Source organism: Callionymus lyra, chromosome 1 (genome assembly GCF_982586985.1).
Source record: "Callionymus lyra chromosome 1, fCalLyr1.hap1.1, whole genome shotgun sequence".
In the NCBI taxonomy this organism is placed as follows: Eukaryota; Metazoa; Chordata; class Actinopteri; order Syngnathiformes; family Callionymidae; genus Callionymus; species Callionymus lyra.
The window spans coordinates 23,766,093-23,788,989 of NC_141818.1; the positions used below are offsets into that span (position 1 = coordinate 23,766,093).

Below are 22,897 nucleotides of genomic sequence, written 5' to 3' on the forward strand. Positions count from 1 at the left end.
ACAATCTCTGGTTCTCAAAACTTCCTTGCAGGAACCACACATCCTCCTTATATAAACTCTTCCATAGGCTTTCTCTAGAGCTAGAAAAACACAGCGGATCCTTCTGACATTCTCTATCAACGTTCTTGAGGTGTTCTTTCTAGGGGGGAAATCAAACTTTACCTAAATGAAGACACATTCTCACATTGCCTGTCAAAACGTATCTTCATGATCTTTGTACTTATCCTTGATAATCCTTGATCATCCATGATCCCACTATGGTTCTTGGTAGTGCTCACCATCCCGGTTCTTAAAAATCAGCCCCGGATCACAGCCTTTGAAGATAATGTTTGTGTGGTCAGAAAGGTCATTGCTCTCCTGTTTCCCACCCTTCGTCCTCTCCAGGGATTATTCAGTCCCACCATGTTATTCTCAACCATCTTGTCTATTTATGTCCTTCTCTCAACATGTCGTTCTTTAATACCACAAGGAGGGGCACAATTCAGAATTTAAAAAAACGTTTAAATGTTGAGTTAGCAAAATAACTTTGGCGGTTAAACGACATCATCAGAGTTCGATGAATGATAGGGGTTAAAGATGTAGGGATTTTTTATAACCCCCTGATGTTGTCTTGACATTGGTGGTGGTAAGTTTGCTGCCTCTTAATAATAACCCGCTCAAGTAGAAGAACTCACATTTCTCCGATCCTTAAAACTCTCCACTGGCTTCCAGTTTCTTTCAGGATCAACTTTCAACTAAAATTCTGGTTCTTACTTTCAGAGCTATTCATGGTCAGGCTCCTCCTTACATCACTAATCTGATCCAGCCTTACACCCCAGCTCGGGCTCTGAGGTCTGTGGATCAGAATCTATCTTCTCTATCTATCTTGCTCCTAAGCTTTGGAACGATCTTCCTCTCTCTTTGCGCTTGATGGAGTCTACTGACTCCTTTAAGAAACATCTTAAGACGTTTCTATTTGTTCAGGCTTTTCCTTGATTTTCTGGAACTCCTGTGTTGTTCTCAGTATTATCGTGATCTTTGTACTTTTTTGAGTATTGTTTTGATTGTTTAAGCGCTTTGTGACCCTGGTCTGGAAAAGTGCTATATAAATAAAAATGACTTACTTACTTACTTACATTTAAGGTAGAGTAAAACAGGTCCCAGCGAATTACAAGAGCAACGGTGAAAATAATAAACTTGTTGAGGCAGAAACCATAAACATAGTGATGAAGAGGATGCAGAGAAGTGATACTCCCAGCTCCCAGAGTGTTTTAGAGTAGTGAGAAGGAACACAGGAGTCTTCCTGATTAAAAAACCTACACTAAGCGATCTACCTCTTGCTGGTTCTCCACCTATCACGCTCCTAGATATCAGCTAATTGTGTACCTTTCTAACTATTCTTCCTGTTCGCTTGGGTTTAGTCAGCTGTAGCCCGATATTCATCAGTGTACTGTCTGCTTACAACCCCGCATCCACTTCACATGTTCTTATTTTCGACTTGCAACGTTAGATTATAGCTGAGGTTCATCCTCTCCCAGCTTTGGGACACCATAATGACAGGATCGTGGGCCCAAAAAGAAATTCACACTTGACCTTATGCTACAACAATTTATGTGTTTATTTTCAAGGTTTAAGAAAATGATTTATCCATGTCATGTTACATTTTATTCATTTCATGCGTTTGTGTAAAAAAAAACAAATTACTAAAACTTTCAAACGGAGATAAAGTATGGTGTGGTAAAAGCACCAAAGAAGCACACCATAGTGCTAGTTCACTTATTACATACGATAACATTTTCAATTGTAACATTGGTCATTTGTTTACATGGTTAATGGCAGAGAAAATAAATTGTACATACAGTAATGTTTGTTTTTTTTATTTCTATTTTTAAATGTAAAACACTATATGTGGTTAATTAGATGCTATCAACAATAAAACTTGCTTATTTTTATTACTTTACAAAAAGAAATGTAACTTTCAGTTTGTTACATTTATGATCTTTGATATTTACAAGAAAAACTTAATATGATACACGTTTTGACTTGAATTAATGTTTTTTCAAATTATTAACTAAATGATAATGCATCTAACCGTGTTCCTTGGTTGAAAAGAAAATGTAGTTTTGGAAAAAAGCGAACCATCACTGAGAAATCTGTTGCTTAACGCTGAACTCAAGTTTTTATTTTATTTTATGGCAATAGTGCAGGCAAATAAAATAAAATAAAGGGATCTCTTTATATAACATTGACTCTTTCTCCAGGTTTATTTACATACGACTTAAGATTACCAGCAAATTGTAGTATATTTGCAATAGATAAATATGTTCCACATCATCACCAACGAAGAGATGAACCAACTTTGATTACATGACGTATTTAGCAGCTCAAAAATTCCTCAAAATTCATGAACCAAGTGAATATGACAGATGTCAACAATGCTATGACTTATATTTTGAAAAATGTAACATTTCAAGACTATCGACAATAGATATGCCAGTGTGGTCTGAAATTGATGAGATGAAGACTTGGAATATAAATGGCTTGAACTTCATTTTACTTGTAGACACAATTGGACGTTATTTGGATAATTTTTCAACATAATGATAAGATCAATGCAAACACTTCAATGTATAGGAATGTATCACAACTACCTTCCCCTAAGTATGAATATCGTCTCCAAGTGTTATATAATCTTTTGCTTCCATGAATTAAAAATGACCATAATTCATGATTTGTTGGCTATTCCTGTCACATCCCTGTCTTGCACGTCTTTGTGGTGAAGAGCCACAAGGAGATCTGCTGACTTCGGAATACTGTCAAGGCTCCACCCAGACGCCCAACACACTTGGCTACTGAAAAGTCAACAACTGCCAGGATTGCACTTGGTGGTGAATGCATAATAAACGTGTGTTTTAATTTTATCCTTAATCCCTGCCATATGCCTTTAAGCCAGCCTGCTGACATGTGTTGAATAATTTAGAATCACTATAAATCTCATAATCACATAAACCTTACAGTTGACTTGCTGAGCTGCGATTTCTTTAGAAAGACTTTAACTTTTCTTCGTCCATTACTGAGACATACTGAAGAATGTTGGTTTGAGATAGATGTGTGAGGTGCACTTTGAGGTCAGATGTTTGAACGTAACGTATTAGAACTGCAAAGCTTGTGAAACTTCGTCCTTTTTGCTAATGAGTTCAAAACAGTCTCTAAGCTGCCACAAACAAAGCATCTTCTGCCTCAGTCCGTCTTACACGGGCACTGAGCTCGCTTTAGTTCGCAAAAAACAGCTTTGCTCATTGGTCCAAAAAGTTTACCCGGTATGTGACCTGGTGGCCATTGTCCCAGGCATACAAGATCTTTTCCTTCGGGTTGTAGTCAATCTGAGTGGTGAAGGAATACTCATTGGTGAAGGGCAGGCGTGGAATGCCCTCTGTGTCTGTGTGGGTATCGTAGGCGTAGTGCACCTCTCCTTCCTTCTGGTTGTACACATTCACAGCATACAGGACACCGCAGATGATGAAGCAGTTCCCATAGGAGTTCCTCTTGAGGCCTGTCCTCCAAGTTGTTTCCTTTTTAAGGCTCAAGTCTCCTGGATCCAGTCTACTAATGACAATTAACTCTTGTTGGCTGTAGTCATAGTCCACCGAGGGGTAGATGACCCAGAGGCCACTTTCATCCACTGCAAAGTCAATGTCAGAGTGACCCCTCCATTTCCAGGGGGTTGTGTCTTCGTACACCACATCATGTAGTAGTGTCCACGCCGACACATATCGCATCTTCAAGTCATACTTGATGATGTTTTTGGTGAAGGCTCTGTTGTAATAGAAGGCTCCGTTGTAAACAACATGACCTGTGCCAATCCAGTTGTAAGGTAGTTTGAAAAGATTGCTCCAACGCCCTGAGGAGGAGAAAAAAAAAAATTGTTTTAGTAACATAAAGATAAATCACATTTCAAGTCAAGTAAGTTTAACACATAGTTAGATTTGACGCCAGGGTTATCAGGACTTAAAACTAAGTTTTATAATAAGCAACTCCTGTTCTTATCCAAGTTTCCTTTGCATATGTCCATTTAAATGAACTTACAAAAACATTTTAAATCATTCAAAAGTCACACATGTTTGCTGTTTTCACATTAATTTCCAACATTGAAAAAAGAAGTCAATGGCTGGAGAACCTTGGCCATGTTGTGGCGTCATTGACAAATCAAGCAAATCACAAACTACAACTACAAATCATTTCCACCCAAGTTGTTTGCTTGTTAGAAGATAAATAAAATAAAAAAATTGCCCTGCTTCTTTATACATGTGTCCCTTGGAGGGGGAGACTTTCAGGATTTATGACGCTGCCTGACAAACCTCCACGTTTAACCGATCACAGAAGAGTGGGTGTGGTTATTGTAAACAAGATATTATTTTCCAGGCTTAAGCACATTTTGTAATTTGAATATCTGTATTAAAAGAGAGTTTTGTAAACAGACTCATACTGATGAGTACAATAAAGGTCCAAGATCCTTTCAAGAGACACTTAAATCAACATTAGTTTCCATTTTACACAAATGTCATAACTCTGTTGTTGTTTGAAACTTTATATATGATAAAATGTAATGGAGCAGCTCTGTTTTAATTGTAATGAATAAAAACCTGTTTACTTAAATTGACAAAATAAATGCTAAGGTGTGAGTGCATGAGAGGTGGAACAAACAGAAAAATGACAGAGATAACCTTCAAGAGTCTCCTTGCAGCAGCAGACAAATTCTCTAAAATTGAACAATAAAGTTTTTTTTTCGTATATCAATTAAATTGGACAGATATGATGAAACAGCTAACAGCCTTCATGAAGTGTTTCATTTACCAGTTGACCTCTCCGTCACATTTATAGCACCAGCGATAGAGTTTGTACAACCGCAGACTAAGCAAACACCAGTTTCATGAGACAGAGTCAACGTTTATCTAGTGGTTCACTCCTGAACAAACTCATTGTGTACAATAAGTGTAATTTTCTAATCACATACCATGGGTTATGCTAACCTTTTAACCTCAGGAAGTCCCATTTAGATAAGAACAACAAATGGAAAACCCAGCACAGAGCAAAAACACAGTGCCCTGAAACATCAACCAGATTCAGCCCCCTTCTGCTAATCCCTCCTCGCTGAATTCATTTCAAAGAAAAGGGCCGGAGCACATGTCAAAGACCAGCAGGCATCAGCACTACTCACTGGGATAGCTAGTCATCCGCACACATCCCAGACTCACCTCCCTGCTGGACACCTCACATGTAAGAGAGTCCAGTGTCCAAACGCATTTACTTCCGCCAATCCAGTCCCAAAAACAGGAATTCACCTTCACAGATTCAACAATTTACTTTTTCAATGGGCTCACTCTTGTGTAGCCTTAAAATAACACTGAATATCATTCTACAAATGTCTTCATCTCTCATTCAGGATATCCTTGCTCACCCTAACACTAACCCTAACCCACAATTCCCTTTCATTTATGAAACAATGTCTTCTTAGACAAATCTAAACATACTTTAAATGTTGAAATACTCACGCAAACATAGTTTAAACAAGAAGCTTCAAGATAGATAAGATTGATTAAAAAAAACTCATGAAATAAAATAGAATTAGTGCGAAAAATAAATTAAAGAAAAGGATTTGTTGTATTTAGTTAAATAACATTAGATTAGATTTTTCCTTTGTTGCATTAGAATTGTAGAAGGACGTCTGTGATTCAGAAGCTGTTCTACAATCATAGAGTTTAATAATGTTCTAAATATATCCAGGTTTTGTTCGAGGCTGGATGACGAAAACAATGTTAGTAAGTAAATAATTATTACTTGTAAAGTTCCTTTCTCAGATCAGGGTCACAAGGCGCTTAAACAACAAAACAATACACATTTGAAATATATACTTTACAGGCAAGAAAACACATTGACAATCATCATCATCAGCCCCAAGAAAATTAAGTTAAAATCCTGCACCACTAATACATAGAAATTATATAACTTGCAAATATAATTAAGAGCTACTTATTTTGGGAATCCCACCTTGTTTGAAGTTTTCCAGGTTCCTGAACTCCACCAGATTGTTCCCGTAGTAATAGTTGGTCACATAGATCTTGGAGTCTTTGGCCAGTGGGTCCTTCATCCAGGCACCTTCATTGCGTCCGTAACTGTGCTGCTTCTCCGGCTGATCGATTGATGCTAATGTCCCTTCACAAGAGAGAAGCTTTCCTGGGAGAAACATAGACCATGATGATCATAAGTTATTTGACCTCTGCGTAACAATAAGAATTACACATCTTCTCTGTCCATTTAGCAGGTTAAGGACTTATCGTCATCAGGTCTAAAACCTTCGATCCTTTATTTTTTCTTCTTTACTTCTGCTACAAAATATCAGACCTAAAGTCAAGATCTCATATTAAAAGGTAATACATTTAATGCATAACACATAAATAATTGTGGAAAATGTGGCATTTGATCGTGTTCACAGTAAGAGTCGTTCAACCAGTCTACCTGCTTTGTGAAGTGAAGGGCGGTGGTTGCTGTCGGAGTTGTCCAGTGTCAGCACAATGGTGGGAGCTGGTCTCTCCAGAGCTCTTGTGGTCTGAGGGTTGACGGGGCTTGCAGTGGTGGTGGTAGTGGTGGTGGGAGCTTTAGTAGTCGTTGTGGTAGTAGTGGTGGGAACAGTTGTTGCTGCCGGTTCAGCTGTGGTAGTTCCCACATTCTCCAAAAGTATTTCTGCTCCTTCATCTTTCATCTGACTGTCGGAGATATGATGGACTGTGTATGTTTTTGCAGGTTCGTCTGAGAAAGACATGCGGGTCATGTTATAGAACTGGAATTTGGGAGTTTATGAAACATATCAAAAAACAAACCAAAATTATAAATAAAATAAATGTGACATGCATAATTTAGCTAAGATGAAAATGATGATAGTCCTTTACATCTAAAGCATATCAATAGTGCATAAAAACAGTCAGAGCCAGAACTAATAAAATATTTGACACTACTTGAACTTAAAAAAAATAAACTTCCCTCTTGTATTAAAACAGAACTTAATGTGTCATCACCTCCTGAATGTGTGTTTTATGAGGTATTCCATAATAATTATTTATCATTACCAAACTAGTTTTGAAGAAGTGGTTGTTGGTTTTTTCTTTCATCATCCTCAACTCATACGACGTGAATAATCGATCAGATTCACAATTATTTTGCTGCAATTTCCCTTGCTTTTGGATGTAATGGAAGTTAATGAGATGGCACTTGCAAATTCCCTCTGTGATGTCACACATAACAATGCCCGTGAAGGTTCTCATTCATCCAGGTCATGGTTATCCAAAAGGTTCAAAAGCAAGTCAACTGGACTGTGTAGAGTTTCTAGGACGATGTTTGGTTCCTTATCCAAGGAGCTTCTTAAAATCCAAATAAGATTGGGTTTAGTAGCCAGTATATATCCTGCTAAGGGGAGGAGAAGAGAACAACAGGGAGGAGTGAGGAACAATGCATGGGCTGTAAACCATCGGGGTGATTGGTGAGGCTGGAAGAAACCCATTAGTGTGCTGAGGCCTGGTGAGGGTCATGAACACTCACTGTTTCAGTGAGTGTTAACGATGAACATGCAAGGTGTGACCATCACATGTTCCCTGTTGAGGTTCCTTGGAGACTTTTGTAGGGAGTGAGCTAAAAACTACATTGTGCTGCTGAAAGGTTATGCCTTAAGGCCCCACCTCTGTTGAAGGGTTTTCCAGCCTAGTAGAGATGGCTTCTTTCACTCCTCTCTCAAACCACCTTTCCTCGGGTCTTCGCAAGTGACCAAAATGTTTTGGTCCACCGTGTTGATGTGCTGGGTGAAAGCCTCTACCTCATGATTTAAGATTTTGACCCAAGTGTTATCCACATATCTGGACCAGTGGCTGGATGCTCCTCCATGTACAAGTTGGCCACTATGGGAGAGACAGGAGAACCCATGGCACATCCATGTTTCTGTCTGTAATGGTGGTCTCTGAATGGGAAGTAGGAAGTGTTAAGGCATAAATACCGTAACGTGCAGATGTGTTCTGGGGAGAGCTTGGTTCGATCCTGCAGAGTGCCGTCGTTTACTAATCGTTTCCTTACTGCTTCCCCCCTAGCAGGATATATACTGGCTCCTAACCCCAGCTCATTTGGAACAGAAGAAGCTCCTCGGATGAGGGATGAAACGTCTTTCTAGAAACTCTACACAGTCTAGTTGACTCGCTTTTGAACCTTTTGAACCAAAAACTCGAAAATATAAAGTAAATTTCCATAAAAACTACCCAAAACTATATAAAATATTTTTTTAACCAATGAATGATCCAAAATGTAGGTCAAAATAAAATATATTCCTGCTTTAATGTGAATATATTTAGTTTGATGAACTATTAAACTCTACAAACCTGCACCTATCTTGGGTATAACACGATTGCTAACTTAATACATAATACAGGAAACATACTACTGCTATGAAACTAAGAATACAGGAAGACCTGTTGCTGTGGTAATGAATATTTCTTTAGTTTGTGATAAGCTAATATGATATCTACTTTTGATTTGATAGTGCTACCTCAATTCCTTTCATTCCTCGTCTTGCCAGTAAATCTAAAATTTGCAGGATGTGTTACAATATGTAACTCCTTTCATTTTTTTTTCATGGAATCATTTAAAGTACTTGCATTTAGAATTTAGCTTCACATTTATTTACAGATGTATTAACTGTAAATAAATCAACTTCATTCAGATCATATGCTGTGTAAAATGATATAAACAAATATGTTTATTTAATGAAGCACTTCCTGAAGGCTTTAAGTGTTTTTTATCTTAAATCTCGGCTGAGATAGTTTGACCATCTTCTGGCCTTTTTATTACTTTATTTAAATAAATAACTTTGAACTTCCTGTTTATTCAAGTGTTTAGGAAAGTGTCATATTTCATATATGTCAATTCTGCATTATTTTATATGGAAATCTTGTTATCTAAGGTGTGTGTTTATAGGCCTTGAGCAAAATGTGAAAGCCTCACAGTTGAAAGAACGCTGAAGAATCTGCTGAGGATGGTGATAAAAATGTGGATTATGTAAATGCAGCTGAAGACTGGTCTGGCTTGAGGTCACATATGTGGCAGAACACACAGTCTGACAGAGTCCTGTGCGTGTGCCTTGTGCAAACGCAGCATACCTATTCACTCATCTAGACTTAAAGAGGATTGTAAGGAGTCAGGAAATGTTTTCTCTGCGACGGTGAGGGTACCCTCTCATTGTTGCGAGGAGTGAGGCGGGGGCATGTCATGGCTGCGACAGCACTCCATTCAGACAGCATTCCACTCCAATTTGTCAATTATAGATTTAAATTTCCTGCTTGCCGAGTAGGTTTGACCCTGCTCAATTACCGACCTGAAGGTTTGGTTCAAAAAAAACACTAAAAGCACAAAAATACATTCCAGTCAGATTTAGTAGATAAATGTTTGGAAGGAAGACACTTGAGCTCACATATGCGTCAGGTCAACTCAGTTTGTTTAAACGACTCCTTGGATTGATTTCGATCATCGTCGTTTATCACGAACACATGATCACACACAGATGGGAGGAAAGTATGTTTTCACACAGAGATGATGCTTTCCTATGAGCTCAGATATGCACAGCGCCCCGGGAACTCACCTCCTCGGTGTTCATCTTCGTCTGCGGTCTTGGCAGCCTTGTAGTATGTGATGCCCCTCACAACGCCTGGCTGATGGCCAACCACTTTGTCTTTGGGATCTGGTTTCATTGGTTTCCCAGGCTTCACAGCATCCTTCTTGGGTTTTATGACCTTTTCCTTGGGTTTGGGAGGGGGTTTGGGTGAAGCACCCTTTTTGTTGTTTCCAGCAGACTTGCTTCTCTCCTCATTTGTGTGCTAAAACATGAAGATTTGACGTATGTAAGAAAATGTATTTGAAAAGTACTTTGCTGCTGGTCTCAGGGCTACATATACAAAGGTGGAATCTTAGCAGAGTTTATCATTATTCTCCTCAGCCATACACACATCATCACTGCAGCAATTGCATTGTTAGGATACAATAAGAGTAAGTATTTGTTAGCAAAAACAGTTTATGAGTGATGTATGCACAGAGCAAACATGGAGGAGAAACTCATTGTTAGGATTGGCAGGGCAGTGTGGCATGTTGATACACTAAAAAAAAAGTGATACGACTGCCATTCATGCAGTTACTGAAGCAGACCACCAACATGTATTTTCTGAATACTGTAACTGGATGCAGATAACAGACAGTGGCCCTCGCAGAAGTGTGGATTGGTACAGTTGTACTCCAAGGTACAAAAAAACAACCTGCTCAGTCCAATGCAGTTGTCATACTTTGACGTACTAGACTCTGTATTTGAGACGCCATCAGCACCACAGCTCTGCAGTCATAGGCCAAAAGAGGGATAGGAATGGCCCACTAACTCCTGACTACTATGTGCTGCTGTCCCTGACACCAGAGGTTATTAGGGTATCTGGGACCAGCACAAACACCCTCAGACCTTTCAGTCCCAGCCTCTAAACAATGGCAATTTAGCATCACGGCACAGGGCTGTTGAACAGCAGCCTAGACTGCCATACTGAGTGGGAAATGGGAAACACCAAAAATGGGCCCATCTGCAGCCCTGAGGTAGAACTAGAGAGAACTAAATGAAGACCAGATCTTTGCCATTACCGATATTACCCATTCATACTGGGAAGTGCCTCTAGTCAGTCTGTCTGGGACAATTTTCATCGTAGCAGAAATGTGATAAATTCTGAGAGACATTAGGCAAACTGTCCACAGCCAGACTTTTTTAATCGCAAGCACTCACAGGAGACCGGACTCTTCACAGGTGATTCACATATGCCACAGCTGTAAGAACTTTCCGAGAGGGATAGAGTGTTGGACTATGGTGGCTGAGAAGAGAAGTGAAGGGCGTTGTTTACAGTCTTTAAGCATCAGCAGATTGCACTGTTGGCTGGGACTGACATGAGGCTCCTCCCCAGCCAGCCATTGTGTGTATTGATAGATAAAACTTTATTAATCCCTCAGGAGGTCTCCTTCGGGAAATTGTTTATGTTATGTATGCCATCGGTGTTTAATGTTTTTGTCACAATAAGGTGTTTATTCTCCCTTCATGAAATTGACCAGAAGAGATACATGAAAATAGTTGCTAAATAATAATAATTCTGATTTACAGACAAAATAGAACTTGAGGTTTAAGATCTCCACTGTCACAAATCTCACCTGATGCTTTGTCTCGGCAGAGTCTTTCTGAAGCAGCTGCAGACTAAGACCAGATATCTCCTTCTTGATGCTCATCATGATGTTCGAGTGGTTCTCGTATCTCTTGAACTGGTTGGTTAGACTTGCCATGCTATCCCGGACATAATCGTTGTCTCGAGTCAGGTTGGTCTTGATCGTCTGCGAGGAAGTATGAATCGGAGTTAAAACTTTTTCGAAAAGAGACAAATTTAATTTAATGAAACAAGAAATAATACAATACAATGTATTTGTTCTTGTAGTAGAGTATAAACTCCAAAATCAAATACACAAAAATAATTATGAACAAAAGAAGGCTCCATTATAATGAAATAAAAAAAAAATGTTAAGACCATCCTTGAACCTCTGGACAGGCCCTGAAAATTGAGATAATTAATTGAGAAACTATTTAAACCCGAGAAGACTATATTGTTGAACTGTTTTAATTGAATTACTTTTTATAGCAAAAATCTAAAAAAGGAAGAGAGGACTACAAAACAATTATTGAATTAGCTTATAACTTAATATGGTGACAAGATAAATAAAGATAAAAATGTATTGTAAAACAATTAAAGATAAATAAAGCTTTTTTGCTTCCGCAGTAATGTTAGGATAATTGTTGATGAAGGTGTTGCTTACTTCCTCCAGTGTGTTCATCTGAGACACCACTTTGTTGATGTAGGAGTGCACTTTCAGCAGGTCCATGCTGAACAGGGTTCCCTCGAGGAGGTCCACCATGGACTGCAGCTGCATCACACAATTAGAGAGAACATCATCACTCACCGTGCACTCAATATTCTTGACCTTTTAACTGTGGGGCAGGCCGACCATTTCCTAAGTGCACTTTACTGGTCTGCTCTGATGAACGTAATTGACTGCAGGGCCAGGTTTAACTCAATCCACTCCCTAATATTCTCTCTCTGTTGTGCTGCTCAGACATCTGGCTGTGCATGTGTTCGATTGCGTGCTGTACAGCATAGAAATGTGCTTCATGTAGAAATGATGCTGACATGTGCTGCAGAGATAAGAGGGCATGAAGAGTTGAAAGAGTTGAACCAAGACGTCACTGAAGACTTGAAGGGCTCAACACTAATCGGGGATACAGAGTTCTTAAGGTGTCACCATGTGGCCCACAGACTTCTGAGTGTCACTGTCCAGTCAGACTGGATGGACTTTGTTGAGACATTGTGTTTGAGCCTTCAACTCTATCTTTGTAACTAGTTTGTTTTATTTATGCGCCAGGATCCGTAAGCGATCTGCCACGTGATGGATTTTACTATTCAGGTCAAACTTCTTATGCTTTGATATCAATGCTTATTTAAAATAATCACACAAAAATACACTGTTAAATTAAAATTGTTAGTGCTCATTTGAATGTATTTTACAGTACAATGTTACATAAAAATCAAAGAAGACAAAATGACAGTGAAGTTAAGAAAAATGTAGGAAAGGTTAAAAGGTCAGTGCTGTCTGAGCATCAAATATTAATTACAAATAACTCATCAAGGTTGTCATCAAACCAAAGAACAATCACCTTCAGTAACTCTGGCGCTTGTTTCTTCAGCTTCTCCATCTTCCACTCATTCTCACAAGGGTTGAGCGAGGACGGCGGCGCTGTGCACGAACATTTGCAATCAGAACCAGAGCTGACCGTCTCGACCGTGTAGAAGTCCTCTACTCGCACGCTGCCGCTCCGCAGCCGCAGACACGCGTCCTTGCTCAGCGGACGCATGATGCACTTGCAGCGACAGTCAGACCCTTCCGACACCATCCTGACTGGCTCAGTCTCTCCGAAGATCTGGAAGAAACGAGGAATAAAATGATACTGTTTTTGAAGAGTTGATACCATTTAAATGGATGGTCCACATATTTTACTTTCATGTGCTTGTGAATTTCATATTGTTATAATCAACTGCATATTCTCATCCAGTAGATTGGCATTTGTTCATTTATGCATAGGATTTGACATTTCCATTTGAAGTGTGTGTGCTTACAGTTGTTCCTGACATTTCCTAATCATATTTGAAGTGTTAAAGAAGTGTAGATGTAGATCAGCCTCACTCATAACCTGTCATGAGAATCATATTTGCATATGTGCTATTGAATCTTTCATCTTCAGAGTCTCCATGAATAATGAAACTCAGCCTCTGGATGAAAGTGATCCAGAGATGGCTATCAAATACACTTCCGTCTGGTAGTTAGGGGGGGAAGTGTCAGACCAACACATCCCTGCATCACTGCTTGGCTGTTTGTCCGGTGGATGATGACAGAGCTCTGGCAGATTCTGCTCACTGCTCACTTATGTGAAGACAAAACACATAAGAGACATGGCAGCTCAAGCAGCAGATCCAAAATCCTGCTAGAGAAATGATGTAACATTCAGCTGGTGTTCAGGTGCTGAGTTGGCAGGTCAGTATTCTGTCTAATGCTGAGACTTTTGTGCAAAAATGTTCTTTTTTCAAAGCTCATACCAGTGAAGCCATACAAGTGAATTACAAATCTTTCCAAAACAATAAAATCAGTCCATTCTATCAATAGTATCTAAAGGTTTAATTGGTCCATTCATTCTTTCTTTTTTTGCTATTTTTTGGTCATTGATCCATATGCAATATGTAAAGGTATAATGGTTTTAATTTAAAAATTCTAAAGAAAAGGTTTAACCAGTTTTGATGGTTGTAATTATACAGTAGTATTTAATATTAAGTATTTCATTTCCTTTAATTTAACCTTAAAACATATTTTCCATGTGATCCATTTGCTATTTTATGAGAAGGTGCATTAAGTCTTGCCAAACAAAAATGAGCATCTGAGAACATATAATTATTTTTACAATTAAATGTATCAAATCAAGAATCCACTTCACAGAGGTCGAGCAAGTAGTGGTAGGTAAACCCCCACACTGTAGTGTCCTCCTGTACATCCCCACTAATAATTGCCAATGAAAAGCTTCAGGATAGAAATATTTTTGAGCTTTGGTTCAGTGAGACTGAATCTCCGCCCAATGTTTTAAATGACTTTTTTTTTCCAAGATGACTTTGATGATTATTTACTTTCTCCAAATGAAAACAGAATAGCCAGGAAATGAGTTGGAAAGAAACACAATGACGTTGTCTTTAATTCCGTTCTTCTGGTTACACTCATGGCCTAAATCCTGAAACCTAAATCAAATTTTAGGAATGATAGTAAATATTGATAAAGGCCCATGTGTTTTATTTAACCAGGATGGGAATGAAATCGTAAGGTGCTTATTCAAAACACAAAAAGGGTGAACCTTTTTAAAAAAAATCAAAAATGATTTACCCAAAACTCATTTAGTTTCAAGCCAAAGACAAGGCTATGATGGAAGTATGTGGCGTTGGAGCTGGCAGACTCATTCTGGTGGTGGATTTAAGGGTCTCATTAGTGAAGGAATGCAAGCTAATTGATGGATGGGCTGATTTCCACTTCTTCCGGGAGACATTCCCAAGTAGAAGTGGTGTCAAACCGGGTAGACTTTCGTGAGCAACCCTGACACATGTCAAACCCAGAGAACCTGCTCACAAACACTACAGCAAATTCGACTTCTTAGGAAACTTCCTGATAGATTTGTTTCCAGTGCCTGCTCAGTAGACTGAATGTGAAACTCCATGAAGATCATGCTGAAGCTTAAACCTGCTTCCTCCTTCGGCAGGGTTGTTGGTGCCTAACAGAGCATTCAAGCGTCTCAGGAGGAGCTGACCTACCAGCATGAGACCAGCCAACGCAATTAAGACCACTAATAATTAAGAGCAGCAACTATTTAACAGATGGTTTCAGCTCAGAGCTGTTGACCTCTCAAGTGCAGTCAAGTTTCTGGGGCTAGAATGTGAACTCAATGGATGCAGAAGCTTATGCAAATGCAAAGCAAGCTATGAGATCAAGAATAGACGCCTTAAATAGACATTTAACGCATATCTATGAATGTTGAATCATTTTACATTCATTTGTGATACACTCTCAAGTACATCAGTCTTTTTCACTGGATCAACTTTCGCTACATATGTGTTGACACATGCTCTTGTGTTTTATAAATCATAAATGTTATTGGCTACTTCTGAACGCACAATTTTCTTCACTTACAACCTCACATCTACTCAAAGATAACTCACCGAGGTGCTCACCCATATTTGACTGGGTTAACTTATGCAAAATCATCGGTTACTTTCTTAGCTGTGTGTTTTGAAGAATGAACGTTGAACACAAAAAGATAAAACTGTGAACCTAAGATTGAAAAAACTTTTTTACTTTGAATATTTAGCATATCCCATTTGTATTACTTCCAAATTATCCACTCAGCCTTGGAATTACACGGCCATTAAGTGGTCAGCGACATGAATAGAAGATGAAGCGCTGCACCATGGCGGCTTTGGGAAGCACTAGAGACTTGCCATGGCTACTCATTGACAAGCATTTAAGCGCAACAGGAGGAGCTCCAGGAACGCAGAACTCCCACTTTTGTTGAAAACAGATTATTTTAAAAGACAAACGCTCTACTAATGTTAATGTTGTTTTATTAGTACTATTATCACTGTAACATTCACTATATGGTTCTAAATAGCAACCCTTTTTGAGCAATAGAGCATTCATTTAGCAAATAAAATAGCTTGTCTGTAAAATACACAAGAATGTATTTAACTCTACTGTACATCAGATGTATGACAAGAACATTGTAGTCTGTAGTTGTGGTATCTTCCCAGTATGTGCATACACCCTATGGAACAGCTGCATGTCCAGTTTTGTCTCTCACACAAGTAGTAGACCCTTATCTCATAAGGACCTCAACTTATTTGCAAAAAGAACTCTTGAGGAAAATCTGCATCATCTAATGTCAAGGCCCCTAAGACTACAAATTCCAGACCAAAGAGGCCGCCGGATTTTTGAAGCAGTGCTTGTTATACACAGGCTTATGTTGCTACTGTGAAGATTATTTCATCCAAAGCTGGATTGGGCACGACTCTTTGGTCTGCAAAGAGGCGGGGGCCCGGGGCGGGATGTCTCAGACTCAGCATTAGCTCGGAGATGTTAATTAGCCGAACACACAGAGTATCAAGCTCTCGCTGCTTTTAGGGGTACACATCTACATTCCTGCTGGGCCTGTTTGTGTCTGGACACACTCTGAACTTTTTACCCATGACCCCCTGGAGGTCTCCAGCTGGGTGGTCCAGATATGAATGAAAATTAGGAAATATCTGAGGGAAACTGTAGTGAAACGTGAGTGACAACACTACCTGCAGAGAGAGTAGACATCATCCCTCAACATCTGACACACTGACAAGGGAGAGTCAGCTCCTTATTATTGATCCAGCTACCTCTCACAACAACGATCCTATTAGGTGTCTGGTGGCTTGAGACACTCTATTCTTCCCTTAGCACATTATGTTGATTTTCTCATTGAATCCAGGTAAGAGCTTAATTAAACTGCTTTTATATTAGATTTATAGTGTCCATCAATCTTTGACTACTGTGCATGTAAACATTAGACACAGACGTGAGGGTGAGGCAACAAGACAAACAGGTGACTGATGGCAGAAAACTGGAAACAAGTGTGAAGAGCTGAGAAAGGGGTGGAAGATACAAACTGGTAGCAGTAACATATGTGGATATTAAATTGTAATTATAGGTTCTATCGGTATGACAACCATCACATGAATTACATTTTGACATATATTTCACAATACCTTTTCGATGTAGATTGTCTCTAAATGCTCAATAAATAAATTGGTATGATATATAGTATTGCTGGTTTGACTGAGGGCATAAGTTGCCTGACTACGGTTTGAAACAACTCGATTTCTTTTGCCAGCACAACTGCTTTCAATATCTTCTTTTGACAGGGATATGGACAGGCTGGACTATAATGTATTCTACCAGTGGATTTTTTACATACACACCTGTCTATTGTTACAAAACATGGTGCCCCACCACCAAATTCTAGTGTTCGTATTATAACCTCACTGTTTAAAGAAATCATGCCATGTTTTAATGCACTTCTATTGATTAGATTTAATTAAAGTTGCCTTGCATTGTTTTGTTTTTTGTTTTATAAATAATAAAAGAGTAACAGGTAAGAGAAACACATTCTAAATGAATCCATAATTATGTCTGATCTACATAGTTACAGCCAGAAAGGAATGTACGTAATGTACGTATGTAAACGTTATATTTAATTACAAATAAACAGATTAAATTTCTAGTTTCCTTTTGACTGTAAAGATTTATTTTCTCTCCAATTAAATTTTATTCCAGATACTGAGATATTCAACCATGAAAAATAGTTTGTCCTTTTCTACAACAATAGCCCGTGAACACAAAGACATCAGACTTTATGTAAAGAATTGAGCTGACTATTTCACCAAGAGTCAGGGAGGGAGTCTATAGAATCTGGCATCAAATCCAGACTTCTATAGAAACCCGGTCACATGAGGGGTCATGAACCAGGGTTGAAAGCTAAATGTTGACCCGCTCACTGTGAAAACCAAAAGCAGGATTTTCTTGGATCATTGCCTCAGTGTGAACGAGGTATTAGTCTTTGTCATGTCCAGCCGCCGGCAGCTTTGTTTGGACCCCAAACACAGCATAGACTCTGCACACTGATGATGTTGACACTCCATCATGTGACGTCGCCAATTAAACCAAGTCTTGTTGTCACAACACTCCATGATCAAACATGCTCTCATGCACATTTGGGATTGAATCCTGCGTCAGCTTCTCACTAGAGTACTCAATGGAGTTTTGCACCAGTTCAAGCTCTTGTGATGATAGTTTCATCAACTTCACAGGTAGAGACTGCAACATGGCATCATATTGATTATTTAAATGAGTCTAGTCCCTTAAAACATAAAATACAATAAGTGTGAACTGCCTGACATCAACGACAGATGAGCAAGAAACACACAACCATTAAAGTTATTTGACAAATCTTTGGTGTGATGCCGAACTACTAACTGCTACTACTGTCTAATAAAAAAAACTGCTACATTTTCACGCACTACTATTGTGTGTTGTGTGTCTCAGCCCTAGTGAAATGCAGCAGTGACGTCACCGGCTCTCCTCCTCTTTCCGCCAACAGACACCCTACTGTGAGTGAAGACGGTCCTTCTTGGGACTAAATCATTTCAAGTTTCAGATTTTCTAGAATTACAATTAAATAATGCAACAACAGATAAATGATTGGATAAAACATTTGGATCAGGAGTCCCATCAGGAGTCCCAACAGGAGTCCCATCAGGAGACCCATCAGGGGTCCCCAACATTTTTTGCACCGCAGATCTATTTAATGTGGGCATTATATTCATGATCCTACCTTTTTACAAAATCATTTTCTTCTATTTTACAGGTTTATTTTTTGGGTACTCTTGACGTGTAGAGAGTCACAGGCTAACGTAACTTCAGAGAGAGAAATTATATAAATCACTTTTTCTTTCTGTGCGTCCCAGTAACAAATGCCTCACGGATCAGGGGTTTGGGTCCACTGAACTATAATATGGATGTAGGCAACTGAAGTGAGGTTTTTTTTGCATTGGATTTTCTCTTAGAAATAAGGTGAGGACCCAGTCAGACGTAAGTAAGTAAGTAAGTAATATTTGTATAGTGCTTTTCTAGACCAGGGTCACAAAGCGCTTAAACAATCAATACAATACCCAATAAAATAGATGCTTAGAAGATCAAGACAACATAAGACCAAAACATAAGTCTCAGAAAATCAAGGAAAAGCCTGCACAAATAAAAATGTCTTGTTTCCAAAAGGGGGGGGGAAGAGGAAGAGGAATATCTTTCCAAAGCTTAGGAGCAACAGCGGAGGTGGCTTTCTTAGCGTGCCTCTTGGAGGCGCTCATGTTCATGTCTCCTCCTTGGCTTGAGAACGCAACGGTATTCCCCCTGAAGAGAGGAAAGTCTTTACCTCTTTTCTCTGGCTGCCACTCTGCCTCAGATAAGCGGTTATTAAATATGTCATGACTCCTTCTCTTCTTGTTGCTATCTAGTACTATGTGTTAGTATGTTTTAGCCCTAAAAGGCCTGCTTAAATGTCCAAAGTAGGAATTCAGAATATGCGTTTAACTAAGTTAGAACTACTCAACAAGACTGGATGAACTCTTGAATGTAGTGACAAATTGACTCTACATAAAAATGTTTATGTATGGTAAGAATTGTTGCCCACATAAGATGCACAAAAGCAGTCACGAAAATCCAAAGAACATGCTGAAACACTGTGATCATAACTTCATACTTACAACTTAAAGACTGAAGCCTTTGTTAAGAAATCTTTGGCAAAAACAGAGAAACAATAAGCAAACTCTATGATGCATCACCAATGCTCTAACTTCTCTTGATGACCTCTTCACCCATCCTAAAGCTTGTTAACAAGCAATGCTCAAGGCAGGTGTCCACTCTGGTTCCCACGCCACTGAGTGTCATCCTCTGTGCCATTGTCTGTCTGAGCTTTGTTTAAGAGCCACAGGACTGGCTCCAGAGTGCTACCACATACTGAGTTTAAAGTGTTGTTGGCTGCACCATGAGAAAACAAGAAACTGCGTTGTCAGATGGGAAAGGTAAATCATTCACGCCATGGCTCATTTTTGCACTTCAAAGGGGAAATTGTTGTAATCGAGGGACAAATTTAAGCTTCATCGTAACATTTCTCGACTTGCTACTGTTTATCTTTCAGTCTAATGGTCTAATTCTAATTTGGACTGTCACAATGCTTAATGTTGCCAGAAATTGAGGTATATTTGATACACTCTCCTTTTCCACTCCTACTTGAGAAAATAATTAAAAATATCCTAATTAACCATTAGATTTCTACTGGAGTGACTTCCACCTCAGCAATCTCAACTGTTCCTAAAATGCTAATGCTAACCCTTTAGCTCACAAGTCACTGGATCATCAATATTCCTTGTTGACCTACAGTGTTCACTCCCTCTGGTCCTGAATGTATCCAGGACTGACTGCTGTTGACAATCTTACCATACATGGCTGGAACCACTGCGTGTATGAAATGTCTGAAAGTGTGTATGTCTGTGTGTGCTTCTGAGGGAATTCTTTAAACATATTAACATTTCTGAAACTATTTGAGGACATTGGAAACTCAGGTGTAAAACTCAAGTCAAATTAATTTTCCAATTAGGTCCTGAGCTGTTGTGTTGGCTTCACTATCTAAACACAATTTTAAGAAGGTGGTGACAATGCTTGTCTGTGTAGTTGGACACTTACATTGTGGTGACCTGCTTGCATAAAGGGTCAAAGCGAGGTCTTCACAATTTAAATCATGTGATTTTAGGACAAGGACTGGGTTTAGTTGTGGTTTGGATTATGGTTACAAGCCATCGTTGACTCAGGACTGTGTGTGTCTGTCTGTGTGTGTGTGACAGTGAGGGGTTAGTGGAGTCCAGCAGCTGTACAAACAAGTCCAGCCTGTGATTACTGTCACCACACTGAGGACCATCTCTCTCCCACATTCGGGTGCTGGCAGCGCAGCTGTATGATTACATAGAGCTGCTGTTGATCATGTGACACTCTAAACCTTCAATGAGCGGATTAGTCCGCATCTTCAGATACGACAGACGACTTTGAAGCAGCTTTTGATTGGGAGGTGTGAAGCTGCAGGTCAGGACCTGCTCATGCTGCCAGAACATCATGAGACTGAAATCAGACTAATGGGAGCTTCTGTCAAACAATTGGGTGAAATAAGAAAACCTCAGCATCATCCAGTAAGTTTTCATCATCATAAACACGCAATACTTATTTTATTTTAACATGTAAGTCTGCTGGTCCCTCAATAGTTTTCTACACTAATGGTGACCAATAAGTTCTCTTCCAGCATAAATGCTTCAGTTTTGGATATAATGCTTGTTGGGTCACTGAAGGGTTTGGGCGACATAGCCTACAATAAAATATCAAATAACACTAAATTCAATTACAATTTCTCTAACAGGCCACAAAACGTTTTTCCATGTATAGTAGTGCAGGGGAAACATGAGTCAGTGTATTGATAAAAAGTGTATAAATTGAAAAGGAAGAATTGAGTGAGACTAGTTTGTCTCCTGTGACTTCTGCAGAGAACCACATTTCTGACTCTCTGCTGCATGCACCTGCTGTATGGTAGGGTTGGATATTTTCTCCCAGAACACTCTATTGCTTAAAATCCCCTTAACTATTTGGTTGCTGCCAATCATTACATACTTAAACACAGACAAGAAATATTTGAGTCACCCCTGTAACACACAAAACTGAACCGGAGGGTGCTAAGTAAATCAAAACAACTACCCTTTGTCCCGCCCTCTTCCACATTCCCTCCTTCTCTGTTCTATGATAGCGCTTTGAGGAAAAGTTAGCTCATCGATGCTGCACAGCTTTCTAGGAGTAGTTTCAAACACATCTGGTAGAATTTCTTATACAAAATACAGCTTGGTCACACTATTTTGAAGATGGTCTACCCTACTTTAGAGTTCTGTAATACAAAAGCTTTTGTGCAAAGTTGGCTGAAGGTAGTAGTTTGTTCACTGGCAGATGCAAAAAAAGTCCTTGTTTCTTGTTCATGTTCACAATTGAAGAAGAGGGGGAGGGACGGGACTCTACTATGGTAACTACAGGAACTGTGATCACTTTTCTATTCTCCTCATGTGGAGGAAAAACTGAGCATCATCTAGTTTCACCCTCACTTTCATGGACGTTTGGTTTTTCCTCTTGTTTTCATAGAAAAACATTGTTCAATTCTACATATACAGCATGACACAGAATGTCCTGGCAACTTTGAAGAGTCAACACATCATTAGCAATATGCTCTATTATTTAAATACATTTGATTTTAAGAATTTCCTTGCTGTGGAAGAAATACCACAGACACCTGTCTGCCAGGATTTACTTATGTAATATGTGAAGAAAGGGCCCAATTAAAGACAATCTCTTATCATTTAAAAGATAAAGAAGTTAATGACAACGACTCAGTGTGTGTCCTTGTAAACACTTTATTCGAGTCCAAATGCTTGTTTCTGATGGCCAACACGCATCCAGTAATACGTTAAATATTTGGTTTATGCTTCACATTTCTAGTTTCAAAATTCGAGAAATTGCAGCAAGAACCAATGTTAATGGTGAGTCCGTCGTTGGGTTATTAAAAGGAGAGGAAAACTCAAGAGTGGAGTGGTTAAGGCTGTAAACATTTCAACATAAATCAGTTACTCAAACTCATTCTAACTAAGAGATGGACCACGTCATCCGCAGCCATGTGCACACTGTACACAAGTACTTCTCCGTAACAGAGTCTTGATAAATATACAATGATAACATTTTATGAATTGTTGTAAAGATTCTATTCGCAAGATAAATGAATGCAAACTGCCGTGACGTCATCAAACAAGATGCGCTCCTCATGAAACATCTCCTACCTTGTTCTGTGCGGACCCATCTTTGCACAACAGAAGCTGCAGGAGCAGAAACGCGTTGAAGAACCTCCACATTCTTCCACAGATGGATTCCCAATATGAGGCCAAAAAAAACCCGGATCGCCGTATAATCCCGAATCTTGACTCAAGTGATACTGTTAGTTCTCCTGACCCATGTTCTGTCCGCGAGGGTCGAGAGGAGTGAGAGTTGTGTCAGTGCTGATGGATGTTAGTGCGAGAGC

At 39.2% G+C, this 22,897-nt stretch overlaps 1 protein-coding gene across 1 annotated transcript; it reads right to left on the reverse strand.

Moving 5' to 3' along the window:
• Window positions 1–1,660: 1,660 nt before the first annotated feature.
• Window positions 1,661–22,830, reverse strand: LOC148088596 (olfactomedin-like protein 2A). The gene is made up of 8 exons (XM_087798136.1): window positions 22,659–22,830; window positions 12,791–13,054; window positions 11,896–12,003; window positions 11,242–11,418; window positions 9,653–9,887; window positions 6,496–6,786; window positions 6,028–6,213; window positions 1,661–3,880 (listed from the first exon to the last, which is right to left on the reverse strand). The coding sequence occupies exons 1-8, from the start codon at window positions 22,728–22,730 to the stop codon at window positions 3,276–3,278; spliced, it is 1,938 nt and encodes a 645-aa protein (XP_087654262.1). The 5' UTR covers window positions 22,731–22,830; the 3' UTR covers window positions 1,661–3,275.
• Window positions 22,831–22,897: the final 67 nt, after the last annotated feature.

Excerpts from the sequence above, each read along its gene's own strand:
- LOC148088596 (XM_087798136.1), bottom strand. The coding sequence starts at position 22,730 with ATGTGGAGGTTCTTCAACGCGTTTCTGCTCCTGCAGCTTCTGTTGTGC. Across the intron at positions 12,004-12,790 it reads AAGCGCCAGAGTTACTGAAG|CTGCAGTCCATGGTGGACCT; the intron begins GTGATTGTTCTT and ends TGTGTGATGCAG. Across the intron at positions 9,888-11,241 it reads CTGCCGAGACAAAGCATCAG|CACACAAATGAGGAGAGAAG; the intron begins GTGAGATTTGTG and ends TTCATGTTTTAG.